Below are 19,028 nucleotides of genomic sequence, written 5' to 3' on the forward strand. Positions count from 1 at the left end.
AACTTAGAGAAGCTCATTCTACGGATAGACACAATACTTCCTGTTTAATAAATTGCTGGGGGAAGAGGTACAAAGCATCCAGTCCATGTCTTGCATATTCTATACCTTTAATCATCATATTTTTTTTTTTTGCCATTTCTTCCACAGTAACTCCTGCATCAAGGAAAAACAAATCAAAATGTGCTCCTTACTTCTAGTAATCCAAACTTAGACAATTCTCAGTAATACTACAGTTAAGGTACCAGGTTTTTGCAAGTTACCTTGGGTATCTACTATCATCTACTCAGATTCTATTCATGTGTGGAGGTCATCAGTGAGCAAAGCACAGGTTATGGCTATGGGGACACAAGGAGGAATGAATCTGGTCTTAGGCCTCAAGCAGCCTTATATCTCCTGACAGAGACAACATGTACGCAAAGACATAGCAGGTATAATGCAGTAGGTGATAAGAAAACAGAAATCCTGAGACAGTGTGATTTCTTTTGGGCTATAGAAGGTGGGAGAGAGCTGGAGAAAATTTTCCAAAAAAAGTGCAGAGGCATTTGGGCCTTGAAAGATGAGAAAGTTTGAGGATGCAGGGTCAGGAGTAGGGAATTCAATGTGAGTGAAGGGAGAGAAGTAGGAGGCTGTGGGGCATGTGTGAGAAACATGCAGTCTCCCTGCACACTTTGGGTTTTAATCAATTATAGGTTAGGACATAAATACAAATTGAATTAATCACATTTTTCTATGTAAAAAACTTAATAAAGGAAACAACTCTTACACTGTATTCTTAAAATGGTCAAACCAATTACTGTAAGTACAGAATCTTACATGTTTTATTAGTCCTTTTATTTGTAAAAATTAGAAATATGAAGCATCCGGTATGTCTATCCTGTGCAGGCAGACATTATTACAACTTCCCTCCCAACAGAAGTAAAAACTGATCACTCTGTTTCCATCTCTACTGCAAAAACAAGCAGTCACTAAATGCAACGGCTGCATTGCATGTCTAAGATCTTGGATTCAAGTTCTATTTACAGGGTCCTGTGACAATGACGGATGGAATCAAGAACATACATCTGGGTCCACGGACAGTAGAACATGCTCGAAAATTGCTGAGACCTAAAATAAAAAGGAGGTCTGAAAGAAATCAAGAAGTGGCCTAGAGAAAATAATAATAATACTTCCTGCCTCATGTGTATATGCAAGATTGCCTTTCAAAGCTGTCTGCACAGTGGAACTTTAGTGGTGTACAAGATCGCTGAAGGGCTGGTGGCAGGGACTCATTTATGCAATTTGAAGTAAGAACTAGAACCGATACTTTATGACACTAGCTAAAAGAGCTGTTTGAGAAACCACAAAGAGGTACACAGCTACATTCAAATTAATTGGCAAGCGAAGAAATTTAGGAAACAGCATGAGGAGCTCCATATTTCTTTGGGAAAAATAATGATTCTGCTGGCAAGTACATTCTTGCCACAGAGATCAATTTTCATAGGACAATTAACACTTATGGTTAACAGAGTGCCATGTACACTGTTATCCTTGATTCCCGTTTCTGGACCCTTTCAGAAAGCATTAGTACTACTAAATATTGTATATGTATATTAAGCTTGTGTGATCAAGGTTCAGTGTGTAGCTGTAAATTATATAAGGAAAAATGTACGACATTGGACATGAAGGGGCCCGGGACCTATCTGATCACAGTTCATCCACTGAGTTGCATAACTGGGGCAATTTAAACGCATCACCTGGTCCATTGTTTTCTTTTCAATTAATTAAAGAAGATGGTCTGCATTAGTATTCATCAAATTGGAATATAAAAGAAAACCCACTGAAGATGGAAGAAAATATAAAAATGTCAGTTTTTAATTAGAATTTTTGTGTATTCTAAAGTATGTAAGTAACTCTGTGGGCAAAAAATTACCTTTTTGTGCAGATAGGTTCATGATAAAGCTTTTTTTTTTTTTTTTTTTTTTTTTGTCAATAGGGTCAAGGAATTCCAGCAAACGCTGCTCTAAATGATCTCTAAGCATTTTTCAGTCTTAAATGTCTGTGATCTGAGTGGCTCAGTTTTTACATTGGCTTCAAGGTCTGCATATATGGAACTGAAGAATTACCCGGTGTCCCACAGCCTCACATTGACTTCCTGTCAGCTCAATTACCGATTACCAGGTCCCTTGACCTAGAGCATCTCAAGCCCTGGGTGAACACCCTCCCTCTTTGCACTCCCATAATAGTGCCCACAGACGTCGGGTGAGGAAATGCAGGTTGGTCAAAAGGATGAATCTCTATTTAAAAAATTTTTGAAAAGAGAATGCAAGAGAAATTAGTTTTTGATCCTCACATACAAATAGATGTTTATCTGGATTTATTAGTGGCCGGGTCCATTTTCTTCTAGTATTTAAATTTTCTTATTCAAGAATATTGTCACCTACAGTCTTGGTTACTGATAACATTATTCAGTAGTTCTTTTTTCATTAAAAGTTGATGAAGCCTTCAGATACAGAGGCTGAAAAATAAACGTCTGTCACAAGGAGCATGATTTTCTTTGACATTAAATGGAGACTTGAGGGGTTTCTAAGACTGAAGAATATTGCATTTTTGGACAGGATGTATTGATTATATTATCAGAACACAGAAAGAGAGCGAGAGAGAAAGAAAAAATGTGTCTTGCTCTCAGATTGTACTCTGAGGGGTTTTAAAGTTGATGGGTTATTTTTCCATGCCACGCTTTTATTTATCTTTGATCTAGTAAAAAGAGACATTTCTGACAGGTTTCCTACCACCACTGCTGAATGTGAACCTGGAACTGAGAAGTTAAAGATTTTAAAGAAATGGAAAACTCCTTCAGGGAATATGAAAGATTCCAAGTTTCCAAAGAGCACAATTACTGTCTAGTTCACCATATTTGGCAACACCACAGTTGGCAGATTAATCATGAATCTGTGGAATATAACATCAATATAGAAGGCAGCATGAATCTATGTTCTTGTTTCTGGTTTCTCCAATGCAGTGTAGGCATGCATTTAAGAGTAACTTCCTGTCTATGTTGCAAGGTTTATAAATTTCCATTTAAAACAAAAATCTCCTTCAAAATTTAGCAGAGGGTCTTTATGCAAATTAAATTGGGATCTGCAGAAGAAGAAAAACACATTTTCATTTATATCCTTGACATTCCACGTCAAGCCTTGGGGTTCATCAGCTTACTATCTTTTCAGTTTTCATTTCCTTGGAGTCAGCTAACACACTTTCACCAAAGTCACCTAACTCTCTAACGAACAACCTGACCTAAGATGTCTATGTCCAATTGCCCATCATACCCTTCCATGCAGTTTCTACATTTCCATAGAATCCAGAAGAATTTGAATGAAATAATTTCTGTCCCTTTTTCTATTGCATGCATTTATTTATTTATATTCTCCATTTTGGTGGAATGAACCATTGATCAAGTTGATACTGGGGCCTAGGAATTATCCTTGACTCTTCTCTTATCCTTCACCTGTATGTTATATATTTGTGCCATCTATCTTCTAACAATTTTCTATCTGCCTGTAAAGAAAATGGGTTTCTGAGAAAGAACTTTCTTTTTCTTTGGCTCCTATGCCTCCTGGCACCATGAGGAAGGCATTAAACAATGACTGAAAATATTTACAGTGAAAAAAGCCGGGGTAAATTTGTCCACTACTTAAGTTACATGTGCAAGGTTGTTTGAATATTGAAATGATGAGCTATTCAGTTCAAGAAAGTGCAGGTGTGAGTTAATGAGTTATTATGCGAGGAGATGTACGTTACACCTGTGTTTATTGAGACTGCAACGTTGCATGTTTGCCCTTGGTTCAGTGTGTTGGTTAACTAATCCCCTTGAGAATTTTGGGTGCCTATTACTATAGTTTGAATGCCTAATATTCTGAGCCTCCAGATTTTATTTTTGGCTTAGAAAACACTCAATACACCTCATTTGTTGATGAATTGTTGGCTAATTAAGTTGGATTCACATGGTTCTGTCAATAGGATAGCATGAGCAGTTTTAAGAGATGTCAGCTAATGACATGTCCCTAGAAGCTGAAACTGGCTAGATTTGTTTTAAAAAGCAACTCAAACCAAGTCCCCTCCCAGTGATTTGTTTTATTTACGAAGATCTGGAAATATATTTTCCATCAAGTCATGCAATGCATCACTGGCAAGCCAAATGGAACACATTCACCTCTAAGCTAAAGCCTTCTTGAGAGTTTCAGACAAAATTTTTCCAAGCTGAGAGACGATGGAGATAAGAAGTAATAATCCAACTTACTCATATGGAGCAGTCTCAACACGTCCAGTAATATTCATTTCATTTGGAAATCTTTCTTCCTTGTCTATTGTAAATAAGAAAGACTTTCCCAAATTTCCTTTTCTGACTACGTGCTCTACAAAAGCCTTTCAAGAATTGACCTGACAGATAAGCAGAACCTGAACTTCCAAGTGTCAACTATTCCTTCTCATGACAATGTAATTAGGCCCTTGTCATTTGAGACCAATAGGAGAACATGCCTGAGTGATGGGACTGAGATGAATTAAGTGTTTATGTCATACCTGATATCTGTGTGTTGCATGCTTCTTTCAGACATCTTGGTCAGTTCCCTAGGAAATGGGCCACAACCTCATACGTTCTCACCCTACTACATTTAAAAAACTTTTCAGAGTTTCTTACTGTCTAGAATCAGACCAGAAAGTCCAAAAGCATTACTTAATAATCAGGACTTTTTTTTTCTTTCAGGTTTTTATGTGTTTATTTTCTTAGATAGAGTTCATTCTAAGATGAGTAAATAGCGAGCTATTCTATTTAACTTCTTGCATGAGAAAATGAGGTATGCCAGGGCCTCCCTCTCCTGCCTTTGCCTTGAGTGGACATAAAATATGCCCCAGGAATCTAAAAATGGAAGCTGCCTTTATTACAGCAGTACCTGGAAGCAGAGAAATCATTAGACACGGTGTCAATGTTGCCATTAGAAATCTTACTCTTCGGGTGTTTAATGACAGTCCCTGAAAGTTTGCTTCTGGCAAAAACCTGACCCCCAAAGTCTCAGTGGGGAAACAGATTATAAAAATGAGTCTTCAAACAGCCTATGCAGCTGTGCTTTTTGGTTATCTTTATAAACTGAAAAGCGGCTTCGATGACAGGATTCAATTCCATTACAGATTATGCTATAAATAATACTGCTGAACTATTTTCAATATTCAATTTAAAATAAAAGCTCAGTAACCTAATGACTTCTAGAAAATAGAAGTCTGCACAAGAAAAATTCTATCTGATTAGAAATTAGGTATGCATGTGTACCAGGTGCCTCGTAGAGAGAATACCTTGGGGTCATGTATTTACTCAGAAACCACATTTTGTACATGTACAATGTCCTTCTATTACAAAGTAATAAAATCCTCTTACTTTGTAGTAAAGAAAATTGAGATACCAATTGATAGGATGACTTATTCCCATCCCTCAGCAAGCAAGCCAAAGAGCCAGAACCCAGAGACATACCCCTAAAGTGGCTGATTTTGTAAGTAGGGCAGACCCATCCTTATACATTCTCTCTCTCTGCTCTCCTGGCATGTAAGAACTCCCTGAAGTCCATTTCTATCTCTACACCCTTATCATCTAGAAAGACTCCTCACTTGCATTTGACATTTTGCCCAGTTCTCCCACATAAAAGTTTTCTCAAACCGCACTTGTATGTTTCCAACACCAGAGAATCAAACTTCTGGGTAATTGAAATGCCAGCCTTCATTTGCATGTCTAAAAGCCACTTGTTTCCATAAAACTAAGTTCTTCTATGTGACTATTGAACACTTGCAGGTGCAATTTCCAAGTGACTGGGACGAGGCGGTTGCAAATGTGGCCCTTGAAGTGAAAGATAATCAAAATAAATCAAATGATCATCATCAAATTAGTAAAACTGAACGTGAAAGCAGAAGATGTGGTAATGAGCAAGCCCCCCTCACACTGAAGTGTTCAGAATGAATCTTATAAGAAGCTGAATCAAAAATGATAATGAACACGGTGCAAACTGTCTTCAAAAGCTTGATCCTTTTGGTTTGCCTATCCCTGTGCATCTGGCATAAGAGGGTCCCAAGTGTCCTAGCCTAGAGGCTCCACTGTCTTTGGCTTCTTTCCCCTTCTGTTCTGTCACCAAGTTATTTAGTTTCATTTGTGGAAATACATCATGGATTATTCCTTCCCTTGTACCAGTTAGGATTCTTGGTTTGCAAGCAATAAACACTAATTCTGGCTACTGTAATCAGAAAAGAATTTACTGGAGAGAAGAGTGATAGCTCTCAGAAAACATGCACAAAGGCAGCCCCAGGAATCTGTATCAGGGGTAAATGGGGGGGGGGGGGTCCAATAGGGCTTTGTTGTTGGAAAGAACAGGTGCCAACAGTCACACTTCCTTCTATATCCCTCCTAAAGGATCACATCCTAGGGAAAGAGTGTCTGACTGACCTTCCTTCTAAAGTCTTGTTCTCTTTGGCAGGGGAGGATGAGACACCTTGATCAACAAGACGGTATCTGATGGAGGAGGGACAGTTTCCTAAGCAACATCAGGATGCTATTACCTGTGAAAATAAGAATGATTGCTGGGCAGTCCAAATCAACATATGTCTACTATATTCCTCTCAACTAGGCTCTTGTTTCCTCAGGTCTACATGTTTCTATTTTAGCTTAATAATTAGGGAAATGAAATTGCAGATTAATGTAATTTATGATACATTTTTTAGTTGAAGTATGAATCTGCCCTGGAATATCCTGACCAGTGGACATATATAATCTTTCATATATTATCAGGCACAGGGCACTCATTATCTTATAAAGCAGCCTTTTATTCAGATTTTGGAAATGTTTCCTCTTGTCAAGCTAAAATCATTCATTCTATTACTCAAAAGATAATGGGCGGGATCCCTGGGTGGTGCATTGGTTTGGCGCCTGCCTTTGGCCCAGGGCGCGATCCTGCAGACCCGGGATCAAATCCCACGTCGGGCTCCCGGTGCATGGAGTCTGCTTCTCCCTCTGCCTGTGTCTCTGCCTCTCTCTCTCTCTCTCTCTGTGTGACTATCATAAATAAATAAAAATAAAAAAAAAAAGATAATGAGCTCAGAATGCTTCAGCCATACTTCTGGTGCTGATAGAGCCCTTGAGGACCTGATAGTCTGATGCAACTTTGGCCTATCAATCCTGATTCTACACATCAGCTCGAGTTCTAGATTTCAGAACTACAGAGAGAATAAATCCAAAAGCCTAGTGAAGTCTGGGTGCGCGTAAATAAACAGTAACCAGTTGGAAACTATAATGGAAGAAGTTTTGATTCATCATAATATCCTCAAATATAAAATAGTTAAAAAGTACTTAACATGAAATTTGTAGGTTGAATATGAAGACAACTATAAAAATTTACTAAGGGCCATAAAAGATGACTTGAATAAATGGAGAGACATAACATATTCCTGGGTGGGAAGACTCAACATTGTAAAAACACCACTTCTCAAATTAATCTAAAAATTTAATGCAACTGCAATCATAATCTCAGTCATTTTCTGCTTGAAACCTAACAAAGTTATTTTCAAGTCCATCTGGAATAATAAATATGTGAGTACAGCAAAGAAGCTCTTGAAAATGGGCGAGGAAGGGTGAGGCATTGATCCACTGGATATTAAGATGAACAATGAAGCTGAAATGATTAAAACAGTGAAGACTAAAGTGGTACAATAGAAAACCCAGAACATATATATACATTTATGTACCTATAGACATGGACATTATATTATATATACATAGGTTATAGTTGAAGGGTGTTAGGACAAATGGAACGTATCTTCTAGGAAGATAAGTTCCTGCTATCTCCTGTACTACATATCAAAACAAATTCCAGTTGGATTCATAAAACAAGACTAGTAAAAGAAAGTATGCATTGTCATTAACAAACACTTAGGCTTTCTATGCAAAAATTAATAAAGCCTTGAGCTTTCTAAGGAGATAAAATTAACCACATAAACTTGAAAATGTCCATACTATCCTTTTCCCTTACTAAGCCAACAAAATGTAATATATTTAAGAGATAAAACCACAAATTGGAAAATATTTATAGCTTACATGGCAGCCAAAAGGTTAATTTTCTAAATAAATAAAAGGCTCCTAAAATTAATTTGACAAACAAGCATCTCAGTAGGGAAAAGGAGTAGGACAGAAACAGGGAGTTCAGCAAAAGAGAAAGAGAAATTGCCAATGACATGTCACTAAAATGCTTTCCTCAGAACAAATATAATAAATGTAAATCACAGGGGCACCTGGGTGGCTCAGTGGTTGAGCATCTGTTTTTGGCTCAGGTCATGATCCCAGGGTCCTGGGATTGAGTCCCTCATTGGGCTCCCTACAGGCAGCCCGCTTCTTCCTCTGCCTAAGTCTCTGGCTCTCTCTCTGTGTCTCTCTCATGAATAAATAAATAAAATCTTTTTAAAAGTAAATGTAAATCACAATGAAATAGAAATTGATTTCATATTAGCAGGGATGGGTAAGATTTAGGGTAGTAAAGATATGAGTAAATGAGCTCTCTTTCATTATTTGTGGAAGTATAAAGGGTCACAAATTTTCTGGAGAATAATTTGGGTGAATTTTCCAAGACATTAAAATGTTAGCCTTTCAATTAATCCGGCAATAGAAATGCATACATCAATCTATAAGGATAACCATTGCAATCATATTAATAATACCAAAAACTATAAACAATCAAAGGAGCATTGAGTAAATTGTGGCAAGTTGATATGATATCATATTAGGCAGCCGTTAAATAATACAGATGAAAAATGTTGTGAAAAAGTTATTATAAATCCTTGAGTGAAAAGAAGCAAGTTACTTAAAATTTAAGAAGTATAATTACATTCATATCTGCATGTACATATTTAGTGAAGTGTACGGATATGCATATAATTAGATGTATTCAGACAAATATTAACAATAGTGATTAATAGGTAATAAGAAAACAGGTGATTCCAATTTGATTTCCTTCTGTGAATTTACACTTCTTAAATTGTCTATAATGTTTACACATTACTTGGTCGTAAGAAAAAACAAAAATATGTTTCTCAAAACAGATGGACTTTGTTTAAAACAACAGAAATCCTTTTTTAAAAATAAAATCTTATATGAAAACCCAATTCTTGGAATCAATAAAAGGGATAGTGTAGGGGTGGCAAGCTGAGAGCCCTGCTCACTTGGTGGGCATCCTTGAGCACCACTTTGAAATGTCAGGGCTCAGAGAATTCTGCTGAGAAACCAATGCATGTCGCCCCATCCCATCCCTCGGACCTACATGATGTGTTGTTCATGAACCCAGACAGGCTCCATGATGCTGCTTCCCTCCATAACTACTCATAAATGGCTTAATAGTTTATTACACTTAGTTCTTTATAGTCATTGCCATATATTCGTTTGTTAAAGATTTCTAAAAATGTTTTCTAGATTTTAGCCTTCCAATACCTTTGTTTAGTTGTGGGTGGGTTAGAACTAAAAAGATTATATCATTACCAGACACACCCTTAGATAATTACGATTTGATACCACTCCCTCAGATTTCACTGAAGGTTGAAATGAGAAATGATTTCATGAAGAGTGTATCTCCATCTTCCTTAAAGGTATTTTTTTTTTTAAGATTTTATTTATTCATGAGAGACACAGAGAGAAGCAGAGACATAGGCAGAGGGAGAAGCAGGCTCCCGTGGGGAGCCTGATGTGGGACTCCATCTGGGAGCCCTGGGATCACACCCTGAGCCACCCAGGTGTCCCCCTTAAAAGTATTATTAAATATATTGTCCACTACAGCATTCAAAGGTCCCTTATACGAGGATACACGTGATAAATTCCCCTAAAATTTTAGTGCCAGAAAAGAAGTTTGCCCATTTTTGTAAATAAGTATGATTTCCTTTTATAATGCTCTATTATTCCTATATAACTCATCATGTTTCCCTTTTGGCGTTGGCTGCCAGAAAGCTCAGAGCTATATTTATTGCCAAACCACAGCAACAAACAGCTGTCTAATTTTGCAGAAAAACTCTATCCCAAAGCACTTGAGTATTTACTCTCAACTAAATGGTCCCATGATATGCATGCCTCATGTTATGAGTTGTCTCAAATCCAATTTGGAAAGAAGCAAGGATTAGATAATAAACAAACAAATACATAAGTAATTTAGACCAAGCAGGCTTGGTATATGACAGTAGAAAATGCTTACACCTAGAGTTCGGTTTGTATCAAATGCCTATTAGACACATTGCTTACTCTGGAGTAGTGCTCTGGAGCGAGTGTGCCCCTTGGGTGCAGCCATGGACTCTTGGGTCCGCTTCTGCGGCCCACACCTGTATTCACCTATCCCATGATGCTGGCTCTCTAGGAGTAGTCTGTGTGCCATCCAATAAGAATATCAGGTTGAAAGGGGTGGCAAAAGAGCAAGGTACAGATAAACTAGCCGTTTATACATGGACTGTAACCTTTAAATAGTTAATAAAACAAGATCTTGCTGAAACGGACCAGGAAATAAAAAGGCAATTTTCACACATAAAAATAAGCAGCTTTGAGGTATTGGGGTGTGTGTGTGCATGTGTGTGTGTGTGTGTTTATTACAATATTCAACATAGACTAAAAAATATCAGGTGAGTTAAGATACTTTTTTTACTTTTTTAGAAGGTCAAATATGTGTTCTGTTAACATTACTTACATCATTTTACAAAACGTTGAGGGCTGAAAAGGGCATGGAATATGGAGGAAAGGGAACCAAAATTATTTTGAATGGCTGATATAGATTTTATACCTTTAGTTTTTAATTTAAGGGACACTGTTGTTCCTTTTCTCTGGAATGAATAAGCTCTTCAGCAACCTCCCTAATAACAAGAGAAGACACTACCATAACAGACATTGATTTAGATACAAGGGCCCATACGGTGGACTCTGACAATGTAGCCTTCATAAGTCTCCTAAGAACTGGCAGATGGCTTTCTGCATCAGCGACAGACGCCTTCAAAGCCTGTGGGAACAGGGTGGCCCCTGTGACTCTGCAGTAAGTTGGGTCAGCTGCCCAGAAGGACAGGTTATCATTACAAGAAAGATTTGCCATGCCTTTCACAGGAGAGCCAAACCAGTCTATGGGCATGTGGACCAGGCAGGCTCCTGAGACCCCAAATATCTTCCTCCTCACGAGGGCTTGCTTGATACTCCACAAATGTAGTTTCATTCAAGGCAGCAACGTTTGCACCTCAAGAGTCTAGCTCTGGAATCAGATCTCCTAGTTTGAAATCCCAGCTCCACTACTTACTGTTGACCCAGTAACGAGTGTAGGCCCTAATTTTGAGTCTTAGGTCTGGGAATTAATAAGAATGTCCATGAAAGGCGGGAAGCTAGTGCTTGGCTCACGGTACTCCGTCAATATACGTCAACTTCTATTATTATTAATTATACTTAAAGTACCACCTAATAAAATGTAAATACCCAGAGAGGAATACTTTGTTCCCAGTTAATAATTGAGGGGCGGAGGAGGCCAGTCTCACCGCTTGAATGTCAATTAAGATGACAGTAGTGAGCAGCAAGGGATCCAGGACTGAAACCTGGAAGGAGCAGGGAACTAGGCCAAAGGACAGAAGCAGCTTTGACATTTTGCTCAGAGCCACAGTGATTCTTCTAGGTGGAAAAGCACCCAATCGTTGCAGCTATCCAAGCGCAAATCCTCACTGTTGCAGAAAGGCAATCTAATTGTCGAATCCAGATCACAGGATCCCTTGGGACATCGGGGGCTGCCCCTTTCTCTATTAACTGATCCACCTCAGAGATTCTATATGTGACTTCTTGTGGTAAGAGGTACTACACTGTAGCCCCGCCACACTAGCTCTTTGTTTCTTTGCATACAAGGATTCTCCACACTGATGTGTGTGGAAATGTGCACACCCCAGAGAGGCTGCTTACACGGGTACTCGCCCTTAGCAGCCAACGGCAAACCAGCACCCTTTTCTGCAAAGCAGCTGAGTAGACTTCCATTTATGAAGTCATCCATCACCTCTATAAATCAGTCATTTGTAGGTTTTAACATCCCCTCCCGCCCAGCCAGGAGAGAAGAGGAAATGTCATTCTGGAGACTTTCCCGTTAAGTTGTTGCGTGCAGAATGGATGAATTATTGTGTTTTTCTCCTCAGGGTACCCAGGAAAGGCTGATTCAGACACAACCCCGTAGTAGAGAGAGTCCATTTCACCTCCTGCTGCGTCAGGGAGGGGTACCTCTGGGAGCACACACACGCCTCCCACACCCAGCCCCCTGTGCAGGAGGCAGCACTGACCTGTCAGGCCTGCGGCCTCAGCAGACAGGAAGGCGCTCCACGACAGGAGGAAAAACAGGCCTGTTTCCAGCATGGGGAACTCACACAGTTTGGTAAATTTGGTCAAGTGACAAAGACACGTTAAGGGAAACAACAAATGCTTTTACAGCTACCTCTCCTCCTTGGCTGAGGAAAACTAAATCTGGTCGAGATGGTTTTAGGGTAAGGGAACCGATTTTCAGACTGTAACTCTCATTGGGACTGCGCTGAAGGCCAGCTGGAGTTCCAGGCTTCGTCTGGGGGCTGAACACTCCACTGAAAATGCAAACCTGTATTCAGGTTACAGAAAGGTGTCTTGCTAAGTAAGAAGATAGCATCGGCTCACTGTGGGTACGAAGCCTCTTGAATTTGGCCCTGGCCCTTGGGGCGTGTCCACTCCAGGACTGCAGCACATCAGGAAAACAGAGCCATGGAGGGAGAGCAGAGGCTCAGTGACTTGCTGCAAGTGTGTCAGCACCAAAGGAGGCCACTGCTCCCTGGGGAGTGAGAGTCTGTGGACAGATCACCTGAAAAGACTCCTCTCTTGAGGATGGAAATAGGATCAGGAGGGACATTTATGTTCAGTGATAGGGAAACTACTGGGGCCATCTTAGTATAAGTAGGATAGAGGCCAGGTATATTATTTCTAGGTCAGGCAAGAAGCCCTTTGGGAGGCAATGGTTCATTTTGGCTGGGATGACACTTGGTCAATAGCCTATAAATTGCACATACAGCAAGAGAAGAGTGGTCTGATCCAAATCATGCAGAGAATGGGTTATGGCAAGATGATTAGGAATATGTGATCCATAGAAAAGGGTTACATTGCAACTGTGCCCACAGCTAGGGGAAAAAATGCCCTGACAAATGAGATGTCGTGTTGCATTTTTATGCTTCAAGACAAACATCTGAAGAGATTCCACATTAAGAGATGGTTAGCAGGGGGTGGGGGGGGGGGGGGAGCAAAAAAGCATGACCCCTGGGGTGGAAGACCAAGATTGGAGTCTTGACTCTGCTGGTCACTGGCTGTGTGATTTCTGAGCAATGTATTAACCTCTCTGAGCCTCATTTCTATCCTGTGTGAATTGTCAATGAGCATAATACCTACTCACCCAAGTGTGGAGAATAAAATTAGATGAGGTATATTTAAAATGTCTTGCAAAATTTTAGAAAGCACAAAATGTCAAGAAGAGGCAGAGTGACTTCATGATTGGGAGTGTAGCCTCTGGAAGACAAATTCCACCTCACTGTATCAGCTTCAGTGTGTCCCTCGACCACTTTGTGCCTTGGTTTCCCTGCCTGAAAATGGGGATAAATCACACAACCTACCTCCTAGTTATATAAACCAGCTATGACATGTTAAACACTCACAAGAGTGCTGGACATGCAACAAGGGATATGCACGTTTTTCTCTTTTTGTGATTTAAATGAATTTGTTTCATAAACCATCTTTTCTGGAAATAGAGTCAGTAAGGATCTGGAAGCAATTTTTATCTGGAAGAAATCACAGGTTGCCCTTTGCCCCTTTTCAGCATTCCTTCTTATTACTGGGAGGGCAGGCTTTGTTTTTAGTGGGGTTTGTTCCTCTGAATTCCCTCTTCTACTTCGTTGTGGAGAAGGCTGAGGTCACTCAAGTGGACATATGACATTCTTCTCTTTCAACCTTCTCCAGAAAGTAGGTTAGTTCTGGGTCAAGACCCAAGCTTGCATAGAGCCCACAGGCCTATACCCAGAGGAGCACCACCTCATCATGGACAAGGTGTCAAGGCTCAATGTGGTGGAGGGAATGACTGTGCACCCATCTCCTTTGCAGCCTGAGTTTGTGAGAGGCAAGGCCAGCAGGTGCTACATGACAGCTCTTCCTCCTGAGACTGAACCCCTGTCTCTTCCATTTCTGCAGCATTTTTTCCAGATTTGTTCCAATCTCATGGCAGACTTCTAATCTCCAGGAATTTTTCCCCCTTTCCTTACCAACTTGTTTACTTATGTTTCCATACAGTCCCTTCATATTGAGCATAAGAGAGTTCCAATTTCAGCTTTTCCACCCAGTGCAGGCTCTGGAGTTTATATCCACCCTAGGTTTAAATCCCAGCCCTGAGATGTCTCAGCTGTATGGCTTTAGACAAGTTGTTTAACCTTTACGTGTCAGTTTCTTTAGCTGTAAAATTGAGATAATAACAGTATCTCCCTCTCAGTGTTTTTACAAAAGCTATATGAGAAAATCCATTAGCAAAATGCTAATGACAATGGCTGGCAAATGGTGAAGTTCTCTACAAACATTACAGTAATAATAATTGTGTTCACTCTTACTGATATGTGACCCAGAGTAGCAACTAAACCTCCTTGAGCCTCAGTTTCCTCATGTGTAGCGTGAGAATAATAATGGTCTATCTTACAGGGTTGATTCAAATGAAGAGATATATACAAAGGCCTTGACACATGTTAGACATTCATGAAATGTTGCTATCATCACTACCATTACTTATGCAAAACAACATGTGGGATCCATCATAATTCCACTTAATAATCAAGAGGCAATAGGGATCAGCGATCAAATGCATGGTCTGTTTCTTGGTTTCAATCTCCAGGTTTGAATTTTGGCTCTAATTTACAGCTGTATGTCCCTGGGTAATACCTTATCCTTTCTAAGCTTCAGGGTCCGATAAAAATAGTATCTATGTGACATGGTCATTGTGAGGGTCAGTGAGGTATAGCGTATAAAACAAATAGTAAGAGGCCTTAGGTATCGTAAGTACTGATATTAATCATTAGATTATTAATGTTATTTTTATTAGAGATCAGCCTTAGCTTTTCTGAGTTACATTATCTCTTTGTCAAAGGAGTTGACACTCTTTAGGGTTTCTAGCCCAAAATTTTGGAGTGGCCTTTGAGTCTCCCCTCTTCTAATCATTAAGTCCTAGAGATTCTTCTAAACATTAGTCTCTTTGATGTTTCTTCCACAGCTCATCATCACAGTTTCTCTTGATTCTAATCCTTTTCTGACTCATCCTATGAACTAGTTCCTCATTTATTGTTTAAAAACTGGGCTTTCAGTATGTCACTCTCCTGAGCAGAAACCTTCAGTAGCTAATTGTAGACTACAGAAGGAAGCTCAGACTCCTTTGAATAATACTCCAAGAGACTCCACAAGGTGAGTCCAACCCACCTGTGTCTCCCCATCTTCCACTGCTCACCATTCCGAGCCCTCTGGTCCTCTCAGGCACATCGTCCATCTCTCATGCCAGCCCTATCCCCACACTTCAATGAATGCTGGTTTTTCTCCCGAATCGCTTATCACATAGCTTTTGTCTATATCCTATCTATATTTCAGGCCAAGCCTACATCTCTCTCTGTAGGTAAATATTGCTTTTTAAATAATTTTTCAGAATAATAAGACTAGTCAAGAGTCTATTGGACTATTTCAGAAACAATGGACTCATCCACATTTGAATGTTTAGAGTCCTAATAAGGTGGCTATGGGTTTGGCACCAGTCTTCTACACAACTCTTATTGTAGAGCTTGTCTTTCCAAGGTTGTTACTAATTGAAGGCCATATTTTATTTATCTTCTGACTCATATTAGAAATGTTTAGTAGGGACGCCTGGGTGGCTCAGCAGTTTAGCGCCTGCCTTCGGCCCAGGGCGTGATCCTGGAGTCCCGGGATCGAGTCCTACATGGGCTCCCTGTGTGGAGCCTGCTTCTCCCTCTGCCTGTGTCTCTGCCTCCCTTTCTCTCTGTGTCACTCATGAATCAATCAATCAATATATATATAAATATATAATAAATATATATTTATATTTATATATTATTTATATATTATTATAATTATATATATATATATATATATATATTTAAAAAGAAGCCCTTAGTGGAACCTAGTGTTTTAGCAGCTGCTTAGTGAGTAGGGTTCACTGGGTCAGTCCCCATGAAAAAATATCCAACATTTTGCTTTCTTTAGTAGAGCCCTGACACATCTTGCACCTTCTCTTTTCCCCAAGGTCTTTTGTCCCTGATCCTTTGTTGTGCCTCTTTTTACGGCCTCTGTTAAGCCCTCACACTTGACATTGGCTTTCTGGCCTGCTTCCTCAACTCTGACCTATTTCTCCCCATCTGACTGTTCATTAGACAACTCACTAGACCAGCCTCATTCCCTGGCCCAAATCCTCTAGGAACTCTACCATTCTTCCACCCCACTACTACAAAAGAGGGAATGGGATGACACAATTGCCCAGATATGGCAAACATGTCATTTCTGCCCTGCTTGTAGGTCCCCTTCAGTAAAATCACTAAGGATGTTTGCTTAAACCCACAGTGATCTTTGGCTCAGCCAGTCCTATGAGCTAGTGATTGAAAGAAGTTTGAAAAGGAAGAAGAGAATACCTAGTAAATCACTCCCCGTCAATCTTGTCTTGTTCTTGACCTCAGATCATCTTCAGTTTCCCTCTTTACCCTAATACATCCAATCCTGATGCCCCATGCCCATCTATTGGCAATTTTTAAGATTATTGCTATCTTAGGGTCAGACAGTAGCAGTAGTGCTAGAAAGGCTTTGGACAAGAAGGATCCTGGGCCCCTCTGCTGCTACCAAACTTATGCCTCAAAGATGACTCAGAACTAAGATGGCTCCAGTGGCATTGGATCACATTTGAATCAGACTGTTTAGCCATTTCTTGCTTGGCCTGGAGGTTGTCCATCTTCAGAAACATTCCAGGGACACTGACAGCTCTTAATAGTCCCCAGCTTTCCACACACATGCACAAAGGATATCAGTGCGGTGACAACAGCATATGCAGACCCCATTGCAAACGAGCCGGCGAAGATCCCCAGGAAATTCCCCACGGACTGGAAGAATGCTGCAGCATCAAATGCATTTGGATTCTCCTTGGGACTGTAAATGGATATAGAACTGAAAAGAAAAGATGGTGAAGGTTAATTAGTGACTTCTCTCTTACGGCCCAAATACCAGATGTCAGAAGTTAGCACCCACGTTTGAGGAGGGTACCTTCTATGAGGTTAGCTGCTGGTTGGAAGAGTTCAGGAGAAACAGATGAGGACAGGGAGAGTTAGAGAAAGTAGAGAGCTTTCCCTTTCCTTACAGCCCAATCCCATGGTATCCATATATTGTTGCCAGTCAGTAAACATTTTTATATTGGAAGGGTCATAAAGAATATTGTTTCTGAGCAAACTAGGCATTAAAACATGGTAGGTGTATAAGGAATCTGCTGAGGAGATAGATAACTGTGAATTATTTAGTGGCCATATGTCTTCAGTGCTGTTATATATTCACAAATGCTCCTGATAAAAAGTGCACTTTTATGGCCTGTGCACAAATGGGCAATACAAATCACAGCGTGCACAAAATATTCTGCTGTGATCTTGTCATAAACCACAAAGCATTCCTCCTCTCCAGTGTAACCCTTCAGAAATAGAGCCCAGACGATGCTTAGAGCATCACAGTATTAACCCCTGGGGAAAGACAAAACCCTCATTTTCCCACCGAAACAAATGGCAGCAGCTGCCCGAGGTTATCTTTTATACCCCAATTCTGGTGGCTGCCAACAGATTTATTTCCATAGAGAAAAAGCAATCCACCAATAGGCAGTCTGTTCACTTAAATATTTTTGAGGACACCACATTTGCTATTTTTTTTAACCAGGCCCTCAAATCCCAGAATATTCATATGAAGGACAAGGTACATCCTATTTTAGGAAATATGAACTCCGTATTGTAGCATTAAAAGGAACAGATGTGCTAGAACCAGTAGCTTTGGGGAGATAAATGAAGTAACTTTTCAGTTGTTTTTTTTTTTTTTAAATAGTTTTTATTTTAAATATGAGGTCTTTAAAACCAATCAGGAAAATCAAGAGTTTTGTAATAAATTCTGGAAGAAGTTTGTAGCAGTACAGAAAGCAAGAAGTATACTAGACACACTGACTTGAGATTAGATTGGATTTTACAGAGATGTAACTGAATCTTTTATTATTTGGATGATTAGAGCATGTTAACTACCTGATTTGACTTTTAGTATCTAGAGACCAGTTAAGGGGGTGGGGGAATGGATTCCAGCTCTTTTACAGGAAGATATGTGGCTTTAAAAAGGTAGTTTTAAATGTTCTTAGTTTTTCCCTGGATGTCTTTAAACCCCTAAAGTAGGCCAAACACTTCCACTTTGATCATTAATTGGATAAGGAAGATGAATGTGGATCTCAAATGGAGCCCTTGAAATGTATGCAAGAAAAGGATTGCCTTTGAAGTGTTTTCTTTTTGTAAAGTGTTGTGTTTTGCAGACAAAAATGGAAGAGCAAACCCATATTTAGATCCTTTGTATCTGACAGGACAGTCCTGAGAATGGGTGTATAACCCCATGGCCATTTTGACACTTGGTGCCCAATGCTGCAAAGCTTGATGTGTGAGTTGACATTCAGTAGCATATTTCCTCGTTCCAAAGAGGGAATCTTTTATGTGATGAAAAAACATTCTATTTGCATTCTGCTTTCCAAACAAAGAGTTCTGCATAGTAACACAGCTCTGTGAATAATTCTGTTAATTGCTGAGGCCACCAATAGATCTGATCCATAGAAAGGTAGCTCTTCATCCCCATCTCCACCTCTGCACTCCAGAAAAAATTTTCTGTCTTATGTTCCTGACCTTGAAGCATCATCATCATATCATTTGGCCATATCACT

General features: G+C 39.7%; 1 protein-coding gene across 2 annotated transcripts in view; it reads right to left on the reverse strand.

Annotated features, from left to right (window-relative positions):
* SLC9A9 (solute carrier family 9 member A9) overlaps positions 1–19,028 on the reverse strand; it is a 537,539-nt gene that overhangs the window by 284,818 nt on the left and 233,693 nt on the right. For both annotated transcript variants that reach the window (XR_011995298.1, XM_072727072.1), the window contains exons 7-8: positions 17,110–17,248; positions 12,328–12,433 (exon numbers count right to left, since the gene is read on the reverse strand). Coding sequence is in view for 1 of the 2 variants with exons in the window: in XM_072727072.1 (XP_072583173.1) it covers positions 12,328–12,433; positions 17,110–17,248 (245 nt within the window). In the remaining variant the exon portion in view is untranslated. The remainder of the gene's footprint in view (positions 1–12,327; positions 12,434–17,109; positions 17,249–19,028) is intronic.

This window comes from Vulpes vulpes, chromosome 11 (genome assembly GCF_048418805.1).
Source record: "Vulpes vulpes isolate BD-2025 chromosome 11, VulVul3, whole genome shotgun sequence".
Taxonomy (NCBI): Eukaryota; Metazoa; Chordata; class Mammalia; order Carnivora; family Canidae; genus Vulpes; species Vulpes vulpes.